The sequence below is a fragment of the Chlorocebus sabaeus genome, chromosome 7, assembly GCF_047675955.1.
Source record: "Chlorocebus sabaeus isolate Y175 chromosome 7, mChlSab1.0.hap1, whole genome shotgun sequence".
Classification (NCBI taxonomy): domain Eukaryota; kingdom Metazoa; phylum Chordata; class Mammalia; order Primates; family Cercopithecidae; genus Chlorocebus; species Chlorocebus sabaeus.
The window spans coordinates 128275134-128296131 of NC_132910.1; the positions used below are offsets into that span (position 1 = coordinate 128275134).

Here is a 20998-nt window from a genome sequence, read left to right on the forward strand (position 1 = left end):
AACTAACTGCAACGTATGTATCTAACTAAAAACATTGTTATGTGACAATGATTCTCTCCTTCACCAAACTCTTTTCAGGATCCTCTGAACTCTTCTCAATTAGGCCCTGACTTTTGGGCTTCTGTGTTCATCTCTGCATTGTCCAGCTTTAGCAAGAATCCTGCTGAGTCAATTTACGAAAGCACCCCTCCACCCCCAATTTTTGGTCTGACTACTCTCTGAATTTTATCACCTGGCCTGTCTTCAGCAAAACTCCTTAGGTCAGCTGAACAAATAATTACCATACTTCCTAGTAATTGTCCATCCACCAACCCTGACCCTGCTCCTTTGCTATAAATCCTTTTCTCTTATTGTATCCGCAGTTAAGCCCAGTGTCTCTCATCTGCTCCACCCCCCATTGTGGTAGCTCATTTTGAATTAAGTCTTCCTTATCATCTTTAACAAGTATCTTCAGTAATTTTTCTTTGACCTAAGATAAAAATACATTCCTGCAATTCAGTTTTTACACATTTCCTCTTAGATGTTTATCATTCTGCTTTCTTATTAGCAACTAAATCATAAAATATAGTTATATTCACATTTAATATTTACACACTTAAAACATGTAGTCTTCGAATCAATAGCCCTAACACTTAAAAATGTGCTTCAGAATGGCCTTTTCTCCTTAAATATGTTTTTCTTAGCCCACTGGATAAAAATGCAAGTTATTGTATTTAATAATATAAACCAGTACACATTTTATAAACACTATATATCTCTGCACAAGACAGAAGAATGCATTTTTCCCCCTCAAATAGACATTTAAGTTCTGAGAATAAAACAATACATAGGAAGTAATAGAGAGAGGAGGTTGGAGCCCCCACGGAACAAGGTGAAGCCTCTCACCTAGTCCCATTTGTCCTCTGTCACATCACCTTTTCCGTGAATTCAATACGAAGCCTTAATGCTGCAGTTAAGACACTAAGCAATGATCTTTTGTTCATTAACTGTACACTCCTTGATGTTCAGCTCTCATTTACACAATGTCAATATGCTTCTTGCAGTTCTTTTTGCTCTTTCAAACAAACTGTGACCTTTAATTGAAAGGAGAAAATTAGTTGTGATATTGTGGCAGGAGACACCTTCTGGGATTTGTATTTGTCAGAAAAGATAGTAGCTAAGAGTTTGGTGCTGAGAAATCTGGGGGCAGAGAAAAAATAAAGTGGAAATACTCAGAAGAAAAGTGACATGTGAACCATATTTATAATAAACAGATTAATATGAAATCTACATAAAGAGAATAGACTAATGATGCCTGAATATAGCATTCATTGTCTTCTATCTCAAATTTTTATTTTCAAGGACTGACAGTAAGCTGCTTGTGTGTAATGATAACTGGCTTTTTTTCTTCCTTTTCTTTCTGAAATCATGCTGTTGGCGGCTAATCAGTCATAATATGTTACAGTGTCCTCAGCACTTGTCCTCCTAAAAGCTTAAAGAACACAAAATGTCCTGGTTCACTCATTGGTGTTATTTTTCCCAAACTCCATATCCTTCCATTGCACAGCCTCTGGGCCCAATTAAATGATTTTCAAAAATTAGGTTAGCAAAAAGAAAAAAAATGGCCTGTTTTTTGTAGATGCAAAGACTAAATGGTCCCCCTACATTGAGGAGCTGACACAGACAATGATAACAGAAAGATGAAAAAGCAATAGAATCCTTGCATGTGCCCCCCTCTCCCCTTCCCTCTTATTCTTTGTAGGGACAAAAGAAGGCAGCATTCCTTTTTCCATCATCTGCTGTCACAATACTGACTGGCTTGCCTTGCAAAATTACCTTTAGAGTGGCACAGAATTTGTACCAAGTGCAGGCAGATGACAAAACGGAAGACCAAATAATATGCAATTGAGAAATGATTTTTAGGTGCTTTTCAAAGCATTAAAGGCTTCTAGGTATTGGCCCTGAATAGTGGTGTTTATTTCATGAATGCACGAAATGAATCTGGCAATTTTTCAATAATATTGACAAACATTACCTCCTCTTTGAAGCCTTCCTCAACTTGCCCAGCCAGAAAAAGTGGTCTAAGGACTGCTCTTATCAGAAGAAAGCTTTAGGCCAATATCTGATAATCTAAAGGATCTTGAAGGATTGAAAGTTACTGAATATTTGAAATGAAGGCCATCTGAAAATTCTGAAATATATGATCACTATTTATTTTATTCCATTTATCTATTGTGACATGACAAACCACCCCAAACTTAGTGACAAAATGGCAACCATTTTATTATGCTTAGACTTTCTGTGGGTCAGGAGTAAAGGCACATTGCAGGCATGGATTTCTCTGCTCCATATCAGGGCCTACCCTGGAAAGCCTTGACTGGCTGGAGGTGACTCACACTTTTGAGTCATCTGCAGGTTTCTCCATCTGCAAGTTGGGTTCTTCGGCTGGGGATGACTGGCAGGCTCAGTGGGGACTTTCATCAGACCACTTACACGTCCTCTTCCCATGAGGCTTGGCATTCTCACTGTACAGCCGCTGGCTCCCAGGGCTTGTGTTCTGAGAGGGAACATCCAGATAGTAGAGGTTCCAGAAAGCCAGATGGAAACCTTATGCCTCTGAGGATCTTGCCTTGGAAGTCACATAACATCACTTCTTCTGTTTTCTACAGGTCAAAACAGTCACAACCCTGCTCAAATTTGAAAAGAGGGGACGGAAATGGAACCTCTTCATGGGAGGAAGGTAAAAGAATTACACCAATGGCATCTTCTCCTCACTTTTAGCACAGCCTCTCTGCAACTCGATGATCTGCAATTTTTTTTCTCTTCACCCCAAGTGACTATGAGCTCCTACAGGGCCAAAATTATTTATAACCTGAACAAATTATATTCTAAGAAACTGTTGATGAAAATGAGACACTATAAATATTGAATGAAGTTTACACACACGCACCTAGAGAAAATTAAAGTGCTAATAATCAAAGACAATCTAAAGTCTATGGTTTAATCTCTTACTTAAATACAGTCATTTGCATTTGAGTAACTTGACAGCGATGCAGGGCAGGTTAACCCCCCAAACTGGGGTTTAGCCCAGGAGGGTTATTGGCTTCACCCAGGAAAGAATTCAAGGGGAGCCAGTGGTGTTAGACAGCAACTTTTATTGAAGCAGCAGCGTATAGCAGCGGCAGAGGTACTTCTCCTTGTGGAACAGGGCCACCCCATAGGTAGTGTACCCAGAATAGCAGCCAAGAGGCAGTTCTGCAGTCATATTTATACCCACTTTTAACTATATGCAAGTTAAGGTGGGATGATGCAGAAATTTCTAGGAAAAGGATGGTAACTTCCAAGTCACTGCATCACTGCCATGGAAAGGGATGGTAACTTCCAGGTGTTGCCGTGGCAATGGTAAACTGATGTAGCACGCTGGTGGGCATATCTTATGTAATGTTGCTTTTGCGCCGGATGCCCTGGACCTTTTAACTAGTCCTCAATCCAGTCCAGTTTCCAAGTCCCTGCTCCAGAGTCGAGTACTGCTTCCTACCTCAATGGGCAAGAGTCTAGAAAATTTCATCGTTAAACCTGGTAGCTTACATAATTCTTTTTCCTTGGATGCATTCTAGTTGTTTCAGAGTTTTCTAGAGATGTACAATTGAGAAGGTGGCAGTCTTGCCTACTTCTAGCAAAACTTCATTAAATAAATGCTGGCAGACAACAAAAAAAAAGCCCTAAAAAGAGTGTTTGTTATCTTGCCCTCCAGCTGCAGATTGAGATATGACTTTTACCAATCAAGAAAATGGATCATAAGAAAAAGGAGATTGTGACTTAGAAGCTTTACCTCTAGATTTGTCATTTATAATCAAAAGTACATTGGCAATCCTCTGTTCCTTGAACAAGACAACATGCCTCTTTGCAAAGCTCTTGCATTAGCTTTTCTTTTGTCTAGAATGCTTTATCCATAGTATATACGTGCCTCATTCTGTCACTTTTTTTTTTTTTTTTTTTGAGATAAGTCTTGCTCTGTTGCCCAAGTGGAGTGCAGTGGTGTGATCTCGGCTCACTGCAACCTCCACCTCCTGGGTTCAAGTGATTCTCCTGCCTCAGCCTCCCTAGTAGCTGGGACAACAGGCAGATGCCACCATGCTCGGCTAATTTTATTTTTAGTAGATACGGGGTTTCGCCGGGTTGGCCAGGATGGTCTCGATCTCCTTACCTCATGATCCGCCTGCCTCTGCCTCACCTCCCAAAGTGCTGGGATTACTGGCATGAGCCACCGCACCTGGCCTCTGTCACTTTTTAAAAACAACAGCTTAAATGTCAATGCATTGTGCTTTTCTAACTACACTTTATGCAGTTCTTACTCCTATCGGTCTCTCTATCTAGTTTTGTTACAGTATTTACCTAACAGAAAACTACTTATTTGTTTATTTATTTAAGTCAACCTCCCTTACTGGAATGTAAATTGTGTGAGCATAGGGCCTTTCAGCTTTATCTTCTACTACCATTCTAGTTCATAGTACAGTGACTGGTGCATAATAAACAATATACTTTTTTATATAAAAGAATGAGTACAAAGCATATAAAGACAACCTCCATCATACAAAGGCATGGAGAAAATAACTAGTGATACATTTAATGAATTTATGTATTGAACAACTTTAAACATCACATCTAAAGAGCTTAACAAATATTTATTTTTATAGTTTTTGCTGAAGCACCAAAATAGAGGCAAAGTTTTGTGGTGGCCAAGTGCTATCTTATTCTCAAATGGAGTTTTAGACCATCCATAAATTACTTGCAAAAGTCACGTCCTAAAACTCTGCACCACTAGACCATCATACACCTTTAATAATTATTAGATGCATTTTATATATGATGTATTTATATAAAAATGAATGAATTCATTAGAAGACATTTTAAAAATGGGAATTTCCCTGGACAAAGAGTTTTGGGAAAGTGGAGTATTTCTTTTGAAGCCATGTGAGGAGGGCCTTTGGAAAAGCACTTAGGAATCTTGACATGTATGCTTCGTGCTTCTGTAGACACTGGGTTGGCACCTGACTCTGGTATAAAAAAGTCTCAAGGGTGTATCATCACTGGCAGAGTAAGAGGAGAGATGGCCAGAGTGGGATACTGCTACCCACCCACTGATGTTGGGGCGAAGACACCCTGGGCCAGACGTAGAACACAAAAACAGAAAAGAGTTGGACTTGAGGGACTTGATTTTGAACAGGACGCTACCAAAAGCACCCACCTGGGAAATTGTACTAACAGAAGAGTCAGCGTGGGGTGGTGTGTTGGTTTGTTTTCACGCTGCTGATGAAGACATACCCAAGACTGGGCGATTTACGAAAGAAAGAAGAGGTTGAGTTGCACTTACATTTCCGCACGGCTGGGGAAGCCTCACAATCATGGCGGAAGACAAGTCACATCTTCACGTGGATGGCGGCAGGCAAAGAGAGAGAACGAGAGCCAAGTGAAATGCGTTTCCCTTATCAAACCAGCAGATCTCACGAGACTTACTCACTGCCACGAGGACAGCATGGGAGAACCCGTCCCCACAATCCAACCGTCTCCCACCGGGTCCCTCCCAGAAACGCAGGAATTATGGGAGTACAATTCAAGATGATATTTGGGTGGGGACCCAGAGCCAAACCATATCAGGTGGACTGCCAGGAAAAAGGGGCAGGCGTGTGTTAATGCTTTGGAGAAGGGATGTGTCTGGGATAGGAGCTACAGGTGAGAGATCCCAGCCACAGAAGGTCGCCAAGGAATCTGTGGGAGAGGAAATAAGAATTTGGCTGTCTGTTCCCAGTTGTCTGAGACTGGGGGGAAGACGATGAGAAAAGATTTCAATTGGATAAGAGGTTGATACTCAGATATTAGGCAGAAAAGAACTTTTATACCCCTGAAAAATGAGAGTTCTTCTTCATAACTGAGAGTAACTAGGAAAAAATGTCAGATCGGCCTAATATTTCATTCGGGGATAAATAAGAACAGTTCAAAATTAGAAAGAGCAGTAGTGAGAAAAAAAGAAAAGGTCATTCTCTGCTTTTAACCTGACAACTCTTACTCAGTCAATTTAAATGTTAAACAGGTTTTAGATAAAATACTAATAAGTAAAACACCTATGATAAGAGTTCTGGGTAAAATGTACAGCATTCTGTACTTCATAAAGAATATAAACTCAAGTTTATTGTAGATATATTGCATGTTTTTTCTATATTCTTTCTATATATCTATTATATGTATTTTCTCTAATAGTAATTTTAAAAACCCACACATATAGGTATGTACAGAAAAAATTGAATGCTGACACACTTACCTAAATGTTAAGACAAATTTTTTCCCTGGGATTGATTTAAATTTTCTTCTTTATATTGATTTCCTCTGACCCTGGAGGCTGTGTATACTTTACTCATTCTTTGATGCAAATACTTTTTTTTTTCAGACGGAGTCTCACTCTTGTCACCCAGGCTGGAGTGCAGTGGTGCTATCTTAGCTCACTGCAGCCTCCTCCTCCCAGGTTCAAGCGCTTCTCCTGCCTCAGCCTCCCAAGTAGCTGGGCTTATAGTTGCACACCACCACGCCCTGCTAATTTTGTATTTTTAGGTGAGACGGTTTTTGCCATGTCGGCCAGGCTCATCTTGAACTCCTGACCTCAGATGATCTGCCTGCCTCGGCCTCCCAAAGTGCTAGGATTACAGGTGTGAGCCACCGCACTAGGCCACAAGTACTTTTTGAGTCCTTTGAAGGTGTCTGTTGGAAAATGTGGTCACACTTCCCAGGAAGCAGGTGATAATCTCTCCCTAAGCCGCTTGACAATGGGTGGTCCAGCCTCCTGTTGGGGTTGCTTGGTCCTTTGGCATATTTAAAATTTCTTAGGCAAATTTTTATTTTCAGGTAGCCTCTCGCTGGCTGATGAGAACCACCTGCATGCTGTTGCCCCTGCTGATGAGAGAATTCTAGCTGGTTCCAGGGCTGCTTGTGCTTTCTCTGCACAGTACTTTCTTGTCATTACCATGGCCTCTTGCCTTTATTTCATAGGCCTTTGTCAGACCCTGGGTAACAGTTTTCCTAAATATCCAGGGCTCCGGGAAGCCCTTTTTCTAGGCTTAAAACACTCCTAACTTCTTCCCAGTGGGGAAATTGAGACTTAGAGCAGACCAACAACTTTCTCCTAAAATAAATCACCTCCTCTATCTGCAACCTAGGTCAGATTCTCTCTTTCACCAGCTGGAGGCCAGTGGTCTGCTAAGGTCATATGTGTGCATATGTTGCTAGGCGAGTCTAGCTTTCTATAGGCTATGGGAGTGGTTGACATACATTTCCTAGGACTTCGTCACACACATAATGGAAATAATTTCATGTGAGCATTTTTAGCTTACTGAATCCAAAAGTATATTAAAAGGTGCTTTATGATAAATAGAAGAATAGAAGAATATTTTCACTTTGTAAAAGTTTTCAATGTTCTAATTCACCCATTAATAGTAAAAATCACATAAATATCTTGATAGATGCTGAATAAGAATTTTATAAAGCTCATTATATATTTTAAAAATTGAAACAATTTATAAAGTTGAATTTCTACCATATTGTGTATTTTTAAAATTCTCATAAAATTATATGGAAACTTCCTTAATGTGTTAAAAACTTATACCAAAATAGAATGTAAATATAAATATTTGATGCATATACATCAAATATCACATTTAAAGATTAACTAGACACATTATCTTTTTTTTTTTTTTTTTTTTTTTTTTTTCTTGGGGTTTTTTTTTTTTTTTTTTTTTAATTTATTTATTATTATTAAACTTCAAGTTGTAGGGTACATGTGCACAACGTGCAGGTTTGCTACATATGTATACTTGTGCCATGTTGGTGTGCTGCACCCATCAACTCGTCATTTACATCAGGTATAACTCCCAATGCAATCCCTCCCCCCCACCCCTCCCCATGATAGGCCCCGGTGTGTGATGTTCCCCTTCCCGAGTCCAAGTGATCTCATTGTTCAGTTCCCACCTACGAGTGAGAACATGCGGTGTTTGGTTTTCTGTTCTTGTGATAGTTTGCTAAGAATGATGGTTTCCAGCTGCATCCATGTCCCTACAAAGGACACAAACTCATCCTTTTTTATGGCTGCATAGTATTCCATGGTGTATATGTGCCACATTTTCTTAATCCAATCTGTCACTGATGGACATTTGGGTTGATTCCAAGTCTTTGCTATTGTGAATAGTGCTGCAATAAACATACGTGTGCATGTGTCCTTATAGCAGCATAATTTATAATCCTTTGGGTATATACCCAGTAATGGGATGGCTGGGTCATATGGTACATCTAGTTCTAGATCCTTGAGGAATCGCCATACTGTTTTCCATAATGGTTGAACTAGTTTACAATCCCACCAACAGTGTAAAAGTGTTCCTATTTCTCCACATCCTCTCCAGCACCTGTTGTTTCCTGACTTTTGAATGATCGCCATTCTAACTGGTGTGAGATGGTATCTCATTGTGGTTTTGATTTGCATTTCTCTGATGGCCAGTGATGATGAGCATTTTTTCATGTGTCTGTTGGCTGTATGAATGTCTTCTTTTGAGAAATGTCTGTTCATATCCTTTGCCCACTTTTTGATGGGGTTGTTTGTTTTTTTCTTGTAAATTTGTTTGAGTTCTTTGTAGGTTCTGGATATTAGCCCTTTGTCAGATGAGTAGATTGCAAAAATTTTCTCCCATTCTGTAGGTTGCCTGCTCACTCTGATGGTAGTTTCTTTTGCTGTGCAGAAGCTCTTTAGTTTGATGAGATCCCATTTGTCAATTTTGGCTTTTGTTGCCGTTGCTTTTGGTGTTTTAGACATGAAGTCTTTGCCCATGCCTATGTCCTGAATGGTACTACCTAGGTTTTCCTCTAGGATTTTTATGGTATTAGGTCTAACATTTAAGTCTCTAATCCATCTTGAATTAATTTTCGTATAAGGAGTAAGGAAAGGATCCAGTTTCAGCTTTCTACTTATGGCTAGCCAGTTTTCCCAGCACCATTTATTAAATAGGGAATCCTTTCCCCATTTCTTGTTTCTCTCAGGTTTGTCAAAGATCAGATGGCTGTAGATGTGTGGTATTATTTCTGAGGACTCTGTTCTGTTCCATTGGTCTATATCTCTGTTTTGGTACCAGTACCATGCTGTTTTGGTCACTGTAGCCTTGTAGTATAGTTTGAAGTCAGGTAGCGTGATGCCTCCAGCTTTGTTCTTTTGACTTAGGATTGTCTTGGAGATGCGGGCTCTTTTTTGGTTCCATATGAACTTTAAAGCAGTTTTTTCCAATTCTGTGAAGAAGCTCATTGGTAGCTTGATGGGGATGGCATTGAATCTATAAATTACCTTGGGCAGTATGGCCATTTTCACGATATTGATTCTTCCTATCCATGAGCATGGTATGTTCTTCCATTTGTTTGTGTCCTCTTTGATTTCACTGAGCAGTGGTTTGTAGTTCTCCTTGAAGAGGTCCTTTACATCCCTTGTAAGTTGGATTCCTAGGTATTTTATTCTCTTTGAAGCAATTGTGAATGGAAGTTCATTCCTGATTTGGCTCTCTGTTTGACTGTCACTGGTGTATAAGAATGCTTGTGATTTTTGCACATTAATTTTGTATCCTGAGACTTTGCTGAAGTTGCTGATCAGCTTAAGGAGATTTTGGGCTGAGACAATGGGGTTTTCTAAATATACAATCATGTCGTCTGCAAACAGGGACAATTTGACTTCTTCTTTTCCTAACTGAATCCCCTTGATTTCTTTCTCTTGCCTGATTGCCCTAGCCAGAACTTCCAACACTATGTTGAATAGGAGTGGTGAGAGAGGGCATCCCTGTCTTGTGCCAGTTTTCAAAGGGAATTTTTCCAGTTTTTGCCCATTCAGTATGATATTGGCTGTGGGTTTGTCATAAATAGCTCTTATGATTTTGAGGTACGTTCCATCAATACCGAATTTATTGAGCGTTTTTAGCATGAAGGGCTGTTGAATTTTGTCAAAAGCCTTTTCTGCATCTATTGAGATAATGATGTGGTTCTTGTCTTTGGTTCTGTTTATATGCTGGATTATGTTTATTGATTTGCGAATGTTGAACCAGCCTTGCATCCCAGGGATGAAGCCCACTTGATCATGGTGGATAAGCTTTTTGATGTGCTGCTGAATCCGGTTTGCCAGTATTTTATTGAGGATTTTTGCATCGATGTTCATCAGGGATATTGGTCTAAAATTCTCTTTTTTTGTTGTGTCTCTGCCAGGCTTTGGTATCAGGATGATGTTGGCCTCATAAAATGAGTTAGGGAGGATTCCCTCTTTTTCTATTGATTGGAATAGTTTCAGAAGGAATGGTATCAGCTCCTCCTTGTACCTCTGGTAGAATTCAGCTGTGAATCCATCTGGTCCTGGACTTTTTTTAGTTGTAGACACATTATCTTAAATCGGGAGTAAAACAAGTATCCAATTTTAATTATTGGATTTCAATCAGTCACTTGAGATTAGGGATAATTCCTTGGAATTCATGTAAAAGAAATGTGGATTTTGAAAATTTTGAGAAAAAATAAAACAGTAAAACTTGATGATTACAGAGATGTGATCTGCATGAAATTCTAGTAGAATTAACAAATAATGAGTGTTAATAAGAGAACTGAACAAGTTTGCTAAACATGAGGTCAACTTTCTCAGTTCTTCAGCTTTCATTTAAATAAGTAATGCCAGCCAAAATGAAAAATAATGTAATATAAAACAATAGCAACAAAATTTAAAAAGTATGTAGAAATTAACTTTGGAAATAAATCTATAAACCTTTATAGTAGAAATTTTAAAATTGTAATAAATGAAATTAATGAAGACCTAAATAAATGTGGAGATCTATTATGTATTTAACAATATAAAAGTTTTTATTCCAAAATAAACATATAAGTTCAATGTAATTTCAATAAAGATTCAGTAGTACATTTGAGTAACCGAACATATATACATATATACAAAATATACAGATATAAAAATATCTGTGAAAAAGTCAGCTGACAAAAAAGAAACAGGATATCTTCTTAGTGATATATAAATGTATTACAAAGCTTAAGTAATAATATTATAGGAAATAAAGAGTGAAAATATCAATGTAACAAAATAGAGTTCAAGAACAGACCTCTTGATCTGGGAACTAGATAAAGATGAAAGCGGTATCATCTCCAATGGCAAAAGGTTGAATGGTTCATAAATTGTTTTGGGAAAACAGACTTAAAAAGTATAAAAATAAAGTTGGCCTTCTATTTCATAGCATATACAAAGGAGGACTCCAGATTGATTAATGATTTAAATGCAAATAGTAAAACTGTAAAAAATAATGGGGCTATGGAGACTTCATTACAGAACCTTAAAAGCACAATATATATGGATTTAACTGCCATGGATTTATCAACATAAAAATTCAGGATATTTTTCCAGCAATGAATATTACAAAAAATATTAACAGATGGACGACAGATTGGGAGAAGATATTTGCAAAAGGTTTAATATTAAAACTATACAAAGAATGTCTTCCGAGTAACCAAAAAGATGAAAAAATTAGTAAGGAAATTGGCAAAGGATACAAATGGCACAAAATGACTGAAAATTATGTGTATAAATGTGCAACCACGTTAGTAATCAGATAAACACAAAATAAAATACTACTTCACAGTTATTAGAGTCCCGAAATGGGAAAGAAACCATATTGATAAGAATATGGAGAACTGATGCTTGTCATCTATAGCCTGTGGAAACATAGACTGGTGCAGGCTTTCTGGAGGAAATTACATGGTGGTGGATTTACAAATGCTTATATCTTACTACTCAACAATGTGATCTTTGTTATTTTATTCTGGAAAAATCTTGCCCCCATTCCAAGCAGGGACATTTCTGAGTATGTGTGTGGAAATAGGTAATTGGAGGCAACATAGCTATTTATTATTAGGGGAATGAATAAAAGCAAAATGTGTTGATTACGTACTATGGTTGTATTAGTCTGTTTTCATGCTACTGATAAAAACATACCTGAGACTGGGAAATTTACAAAAGAAAAAGGTTTAATTGGACTTACAGTTCCGCATGGCTGGAGAGGTCTAACAATCATGGCATAAGGCAAGGAGGAGCAAGTCACATCTTACGTGGATAGCGGCAGGCAAAGAGAGAATGTACCAGCAGAGGAAATGCCAGATGCTTATAAAACCATCAGATCTTGTGAGAACTCACTCATTATCATGAGAACAGTATGGGGGAACAGCCCCCATGATTCAATTATCTCCACCTGGCCCCACCCTTGACACCTGGAGATTATTACAATTCAAGGTGAGATTTGGGTGGGGACATAGAGCCAAACCATGTCAATGGTTTTCATAATCAGCATGTCTGATCTTAAAAACTTCATGTTGACTAAATAAATAGAAAAGAAAAGATTGATAGCATAGTCATAATTACAAGTACCTTCACAAAACCTTATTCTTGTTTTAGAAAAAATTCTCATACTGAAAATAACATAACCAAAAACATGAAATCAAGCATTTATTCCACCGATAGATGAATGGGGGTAGGACTCAGGGAGGAAGGTGAGAAATATAAGATAAAATATATAATAAAATAAAAACAAAATGGTGACTTTCAGACTGATGATGAATATGTGTCATGATTTATGTGAAATGTTTAATTCAGTTATTTGAACCTGTGGTAAAAATCAAATATCATCAGATAAAAATTAAATAAAATTTTATTTTAATGCATAGTAAAATTGGTCATGCAGACAGATCCTATTCTACTATCAATCTCTTTTTTGGAAATCCCTTTACAAACAGTAGACTGTTGAGCATTGTTTCTTCAAATTTTCTGTATGTGAAGATTTAAAATATTAGGCATGTTTGAATATGGAATTGATAATGTATGGAGAAGGCAATTTCTTTGTGTGTTTTAACAATGCTATCCAATACACAATGAATATGTAAAACATTTCTGTCAACTTCAAGTCTGCCATTCTGTTCTATTACTTGCCAGTATTTTCGCTGCATGAAACTAACTTTAATTTCTTTGTTTCTGAGGAGTTGGTGACTTTCTGTAACATATTTTATGTACAGTTCAAAACAATCCATTAAGCACTCCCTCCCCACAGTCCCTGTTTTTCTGTTGACGTTCAGATTCAACACATTTATAAAATTAAGGACTGTTTTGCCAATCTCAGTTACCAGGTGTATTATACTTTGAGGGTTGTTTATTTTCTTAAAGTCAGACTGGATTTAGGCCCATACTTCATTTGAACTTCTCTCTTTGCATTATTTGTCTACTGGAGAAATATTGATTGGAAAAGCAGTGTAGAATAAAGTTAAGTATCTTATATAATATTTTCCTAAATAATTAAAAATGAGTTTTTTAACAAAGTGATGTTAAAATTGTTAAGTAAAATCCAAAATAACTGATTCTTGTATTGACTTCCCAAGGATTAAAATCTCATTAGATAATAATGTAATCTAACTTACATTATAAAGTATCCATAAAAGTAGCTAATAGTTTTCTTAGCATGTAACATTCAAAACTGAGCAATTAGTAATATGGAGTGGCCAGTGGCTAACAGTATTTAAATTTAATGAAACCTTCACAAATTCATGTTCTTCCATTTCACAGAAGGAGAAAAGGCTGATACTTAACAGTATTCAGTTTTTTGGGGGAATGCTTTTTAAAAGTAATAATGTTTTCTAAGTGCTTAGTCAAGATAACTTTTACATTATGGGAAAATGCAAGTTATTAATTCTCATTAGATTTATTTAGTGTTCTGTCACTCTTGCATTTTTAGAGATTTACCTAATAAGATATGTGTATTTTGGCATCCAACCTCTCAACATCTTGCATGGTATTTAATATTGATATAGATATTCCTTTTTGTTATCCTGAGTTTGAAAATGCCAGCTTGTGGTATGTCCTTTGTATATTATGAATTAAAATATTTGCCATTCTTTAAAATGCCATGTTATCCATGATTCATCTTTTATTAACATTAAATCCACAGACCGTCCATAAGGATAGTCTTACCACAGTTTCTTCTCACCTAAGTATTTAACAATATAAATCAATGTGTTAAATGTTCTTTCATGTGCTACTAGGGAAAAATAACTGGCTTTTAAATGATTTTTAGTTGTAATTATAACAACAGCTATAGTTCTTCTCCTGATAGCTTTTTTTTTTCCCCAGGTGGCCTATTTTTATCCTGACATTTTTGTCCGTTCTATGAATTTCATCATAGGGAAGAAACAGCAGTTTGTCTTAGAGCAGCTCAATTTCAATCTCCAGGTGACAAGCTGATATTTCTTTCCTTTGAAGTAGCTTTTAATATGATGGGTTAAATGTCAAGGAAAAAACCATCATATATTGAACCTTGCTAACCTCATTTCTCTTAATATTAAAAACATATTGACATTTGATTTTTTAAAAATGATCTATTTTTTAACAGATGTCAAGATTTTTAAATAATGCATTTATTTAGGTATCTTGCACCTTGTTACAAATCATTTAGTGTAATGACAACATTTTGGTGAATATAAAAGATATAATCAACTTCAAAGGTATTTACTCATCTTCGGCATACTGATAGTGTAAAAAGTAAAACTGAATTGTTACACTAAAAATTCTGTGATAGACTCTGTTCATTTTAGTTTAAAAATGGTATCTACTATGAATAATATGAAGGAGCAGAAAGAGTAGAGTTGAAGAAGAAATAACTGCTATTTATTAGATGATAAAAAGAAAGTAAGTTATAAACAGGACAGTTTGAAAATAGTTTCTTAAATAGATTTTACATTACATATTTTAGAGACACAAATATTTAAATATTGAGAAAATGGAACATTATATTATTTGTTTACTATCTGTTTACCTAAGGCCATAATTATACAATAAATATTAAATGTAGTAAGGCCCTTACCAAGCCTGAAAGGTAGTTTCTCTTCAGTTTTACAGCATATAAACAAAATCAGGTGCCGCAGGAGATGTGATTCACGACTCTTACATGGCTTTAAAATGAGGAAGAGATTTGGGAGGTTTTTCACCTCTTAAGTAAATGCTGCAAGTATAGCTTACTCCATTTATCCTTTCTAACAACCACTATACACACAAACACAAATATGAACACATTTAAGATGTCTCGTCTATACTTTTAGTGTGGTAGCCACCAGCCACATGTAACTACGTAAGTTTAAATTTAAATTCATTACATTTTAATAAAATAGAAAGTTCGTTTCCTCATTTTCACTAGTCCTATTTTAAGTGCTCAAGAGTCACCTGTGGCTGCTGGCTTCCCGATTGAACAGTACAGGTCTAAAACATTTCCATCATCACAGAAAATTCTACTGGACAGTGCTGCTAATTGATTTCTCAGTGTGGAAGGAGGTGTCTTGAAACACTTGATTCTTTCATAACATTGCATTCAATATTTTATATCTAGTCATACATATTTTCCACTGGTATGGAGCTACGATATGCATCCATGAACTTTTCACAAATTCCTACTTAAAAAAATCAGTACCACAGTGTACTATCAAGTTCTTAAAATGTTAAGTTTAAGAACTTAAAAATTTAAGTTTAAGAAATTTTAAAATTTAAGAACTTAAATAACAGGACAGCTTAACCAATCATCACATCATAGAGTAAAGAAGATATACTTTCTTAGGATAAATAAAAAAATTAAGCATTCATGTTTGGTTACTGCTATGGTTTGAATGTCCCCACCAGAACACATGTTAAATTTAATTGCCAATGTAACAGTATTGGGAGGTAGGGCTTTTAACAGGTGTTTAGGTTATGAGGGCTCCATCTTCATGAAAAAATTAATGCCCTGATGAATGCAATGGGTCAGTTATTACAGGAGTTGGCTCCTAATAAAAATGCAAGGTGAACTTACTTCTCCATCTTGTGGAAGGGTGCCTTCCACCCTTCTGCCATGGGGTGACATTCACCAGATGCCAGGGCCATGCTCTTGAATGTCCTAGCCTCCAGAACCATGAGTCAAATAAATTTCTTCATAAATTACCCAGTCTGTGGTATTCTGTTACAACAGCAAAACACAGACTAAGACAGTCATCTACTTTGCAATTAACCTTTAAAAAAACAGTCACTCTTTGATTTGTTTGAAGGCAAGATTTTGTTGTTTGAATTTGTGGCCTCTACTGAAACTTCTCTTTGAATAATTTTTCTTCAGACTGTGTTATTTTGTAATTGCATGAGGAGTCTGACATTCTAAAGAATCCTTTGAGGGAATTAGCTTTTTCTAATCTGAAAAATTATTGGTAATGAGGGCCATGGTAATTTCAATTTCAGTTTCAACAGAATATTTATTAAGACACAAGGGGCACAATTTACAAAGCCAGTATGATATACTAGGTGTGGTTTAGAAATGATACAGTGCTTTAACTAAAAGTTATTTTGTATCAACTTAATTCTCTATCAAAGTAAGTAACTTTATCTCTATCAGAGAAAAGTTAAACTGAAGTTCAGAAAGGTTATCTAAATTAATGTAAGTTGTGATTGCAAAGTAAGGATTTAAGCTTATGTCCTTCAAACCTAAAGTCCTGTTTTTCAATTCTATAGCTGTGGTGTGCTGGTAAACCAGCTTTTAAAATAATAATTTAAAAAAATAGTACTTTGCCACATCTGCTGATTTTTGTGATGTAAATACTCCCACTGTGGCTAAATTTAAGTTACCAATGGTTTAAAAAGCGGCTACAAAATTGTCAAATATTTCATTATTGCCTGTCCTGAGTCAGTCCAAGTGACTACAGCACACCAATGCCACTCTGCTTTTCTAATATACAGAAAAATTGTGAGTGAAGGGGAATAGGTGGAAGAACGTTGTAGAATTGTGGAGAGTCACCCTTCTCTGCTCCTGAATTTTATTACATAGTATTTTCAACTAGGGAGAGCTATCTGAACATTCATCCAATTACGATTATTGATAGTAATAAAAATACGTATCTATAATTCTTTTCTATTTGAACTGTGTGGCATGGTACAACAGATTCTAAAAGAAAAAATCTAGTGTACTATCATCCTCAATGAAAATTCAGTCTGATTCTCTTTCGTGCTCTCTCAACAAGCTGATGCCAGGCTGGCGTCCAACCGCAGGTACAGAATAATGCTGAATGATCAAGTAAAACATAGGAACAACCACATGCATGTCGTGATAGTACATGTCTCCAATGATGAGACTTTGTTCTCAGAACAGAGGAGACAACTTTAGACTCAACTGACCATACTATCTAATAACTATCATAAAGAACAGCATACCATTAACTATACAATGTTAAAATGATTGGTTTTGTTTTTACAGATGTTCTCCGATTTGTAATTGCAAATAATAATTATTTAGAATTGCACTTAACAGGCCAATTTGTTCAATAACATGCATGCATATTTTGGTGTTAACTGAATTCTCTAGGTGCAATGTTGAGGCAATGTTACCATACATCTAATACAGCATTCCACAGAAGAGATGATCTTTGATTGAAGTGAGAGTCTGGTAAAACCTCAAAAACATTCTCAACTAAAATGATCTCTATCATGCTCAAATGTCCCTGCACATAAAGCCACCCATAAAGGGTGTTAATGAGGCGGTTCTGTAGGCTCCACTGCAGGGGACTCTGAAGGAGTAGGTTTAGAGAATGGTTGAAGAACGTGTACTTTTCGCAATCATATATGGCTTTGATGAAAGTGTAATTTTCTACTGAAATAGAATTAAAATAGAAGAAAATTAGGTACCCAAACTTCACTAACTTTAGGCCTCTAAACACATAGTTTTCTAGTTCTTAAAGACTTTATATCCCCTTAAATACACTTCCTTAGATCCTCTTTTCCTGCTTTTAAATTTTGTTTGCATTCCAATTCACCTTTTATTATGCATGCTATACATCACTTTTCAGTAAAACCTGTCTCGACCCACCCCCGAGTAAATTTACCTCTCCTCTTTCATTGCATGTGTAACACATCTGCATTTATTCTTGCATCTTTTACACTCCAGTGTCCTTTCATTTGCTTCGTTTTGATCCGTAAGGGCCCACAGGCTTCGTGAGATCAGGGATCCTGTTCATTTTGTGTTCCCTATCAATGACTTGCCAAATGTCAGATAGATGACTGAACAAATCAGCTTACCTGCTACCGAAATTGCCTCACGGAGTTAGGCTTTATTGTTGGGTTCTTAGGCCATTAAAAAACAAACAAACAAACAAACAAAAAATCCTGGTACACATTTTAAAGGCACCCCTATTTTAAAAATGTGATCATCATATTTCTGCATGTTCTTTATATAAGAACTCAGTTAATAAACTTCTTTTAGAAAAGCTTTGTCCTTCTTAAGGAATTCATATTATTATGAACTCACAACGCTGCCTATCCAGGTTTGAACTGTGTTTCCATCAGTTACCCTCTGAGTGACGTCAGGCAATTTGTTTAAGATATCTGTGGTTCAGTTTTCTTCTCTTTTAAATGGGGCTAAACTGGGTACATTGTCTAGTGCCTCTGTAATCCCAGCTACTCGGGAGGCTGAGGTGGAAGAATCCCTTAAGCCCAGGAGCTGAAGACCAGCTTGGGCAACATAGCGAGAACTGGTCTCTAAAAAATAAAATTAAAAAAGAAAACAGGACTGTAATCATAACCACTTATTGAGGTTTGACTAAATTAATATATGAAAACAATTTATGATAATAAGAAAATGTTGTAAATGTTGACTATTATTTCTTTTTAAAAATTTTGAGGTTTGTATTTCTCACATTGTTTTTCTTATTCAGGTTTTGAAAACATCTGAAGGTAATATTAATATCCATTCACAGTAACTGACTATATCATTAGTGTGTTTGCTTTCTTCTACTTCTGCCTATTTTAATAATGTTTCTGCACGGCCTGGTTTATGGTAGATTTGTGAGATGCCTACTGTATGCCTTGATCTTTTATTTCAAGTTGTCTTTAATAACTTGTAGAACATCTAGAGAGCAAGTTATTAATAAATACTAAATAGCTTTGGGTATTCTACCTTTTAGTTAATGTATGTGCATATGACCTTTATATATATATATATATATTTTAAATTTTTTCCTGTCTGTATTCTCACTCATCAGATGTCGCTTTTTGCATTTGTCAATGTATTTTACCTAACCTCTCCACCCTAATTTCTTCCTGTGCCTTGGGAGAACCAAATAATCACATAGCCATCAGCTGTGTTTATCTCAGAAAGGACTTTTTGAAGTCTTTAATCTTAGTGAGTAGCGCAAATGACATTTTGCTTGCATTGTTGGATAACTTTGATAGCTATCACCTGATTTACATAGATGGGTCTGACAGGTAAATAATCTTGGATCATAAATGAGACATTAAGGCTAACTTTATTCATTTGTAGCAGCTGCTTCCCTTCCCAAAGTCAAGTCCAAGAAAGTATAAATAACAGGATTTGAAGATGATAAGCAGCAATAAGCAGACACTTTGGAAATGTCCTCAACAGGACATAAATCAGTAAGTTAATAAAAATATCATGTTTCATGGATAATGAGAGCAGGAAACATACATTTAAAAAAACTTTCAATACATCACAAAAGATGGGATATAACAGAATTCCTAGAGATGAAGGAAAAACCAACCTCTGATTTCAGTTTCCTGAAGTCTTCGTTGGCTGACTTTTAATCGTTTACTCCAGGCACACTGATATTAACAGTACCATTGTTATGTTCCCTGACCGTTCTGTCCTAGACCAGCTTTAGAAGGGGACCATCCCAGCACACCTTCTCCTCAGAACTGAGTGGGAAGTTTTAGTTGATGTGCAAATGTGCCACGTTGTTTAACAAGACATGTCGCATTATTAAAAAGAAAATAAGTAAGTGAAACTGAAGCCTCTAGGCAAAAGGAACTGGGAAGGAAACTGGAAAAAAAAAAAAAAAAAAAAAGAGGATGGTTTTGATTAGCAACAAAACAATTTCACTGAAAATGGTGAGGAAAGACATCCATTGTTTAGTTAGAGATAGAGAAGCCCAGATTGACTGAGCTAAGGTGGCACTGGAAAAGATAGAACTGGAGCTTATTTTTTCAATTTTCTGTTTCTGTATCTAAGAAGTTACTTTCCTCATAAATTTGAGTACGGACACAACTGTAATACAATGTATACTGGCATGGTTCTGATACTTCGAGGTTGCTCAAATCCAGGGTCAGTTATGTTCGTCATACAAGCATGCATAAGAAGGTGAAATGGGAGGCCGAGGCGGGTGGATCACGAGGTCAGGAGATCGAGACCATCCTGGCTAATATGGTGAAACCCCGTCTCTACTAAAAATACAAAAAACTAGCCGGGCGTGGTGGCGGCGCCTGTAGTCCCAGCTACTCGGAGGCTGAGGCGGGAGAATGGCATGAACTTGGGAGGTGGAGCTTGCAGTGAGCCGAGATCGTGCCACTGCACTCCAGCCTGGGCCACACAGCAAGACTCCGTCTCAAAAAAAAAAAAAAACCAAAAACAAAAACAAAACAAAAAAAACACACATTTGCCCTGGAAACTGATTTGTGAGGAAATGTTGGAAATAGGATTAAACATTTCATCCATATTTACCCCACCTATCCCCTCAACAGTCGCCAAAATATTTACAAAGTCTGTTTTTGCTTCAAGGAAGGAGGAATTTAGCAAATTATCTATTTTGATGAATCTATATTCCTACTCATCACCCCATAATTGATTAAGCCTTGGGCACTGATCCCTTTATTTGTTGCTGCAGAATTCTTCCAGATCCTTCCTTGGGTCTGCTAGTCTGTAATTCCTAATAAAGATGTTATTCATTTATTTTTGTAAATATGTTTGTATTTGCTCAGACTTCTAAGATCTTACGATTCCTCAGCGAGTCTTTAAATATAAGAGGTAATGGCACTGAGATTGAATCAGTAGTTTCTGAGTGCTCTGGGGTAAATTTCATCAAGTCTAGATTACCTGTAAGCATGTAGTTTGACTAAGTCATCTCTCAC

At 36.6% G+C, this 20998-nt stretch overlaps 1 protein-coding gene across 2 annotated transcripts in view; it reads left to right on the plus strand.

Moving 5' to 3' along the window:
- The window catches only part of LOC140712050 (uncharacterized), a 234225-nt gene that overhangs the window by 143910 nt on the left and 69317 nt on the right, over window positions 1-20998 (plus strand). Inside the window, exon 2 of one of the 2 annotated variants that reach the window (XR_012093507.1) lies at window positions 2649-2791. Coding sequence is in view for 1 of the 2 variants with exons in the window: in XM_073017736.1 (XP_072873837.1) it covers window positions 2649-2719 (71 nt within the window). In the remaining variant the exon portion in view is untranslated. Of the gene's footprint in view, window positions 1-2648; window positions 2792-20998 lie in introns of those variants that run through there. The other variant, XM_073017736.1, reaches the window with a different exon arrangement.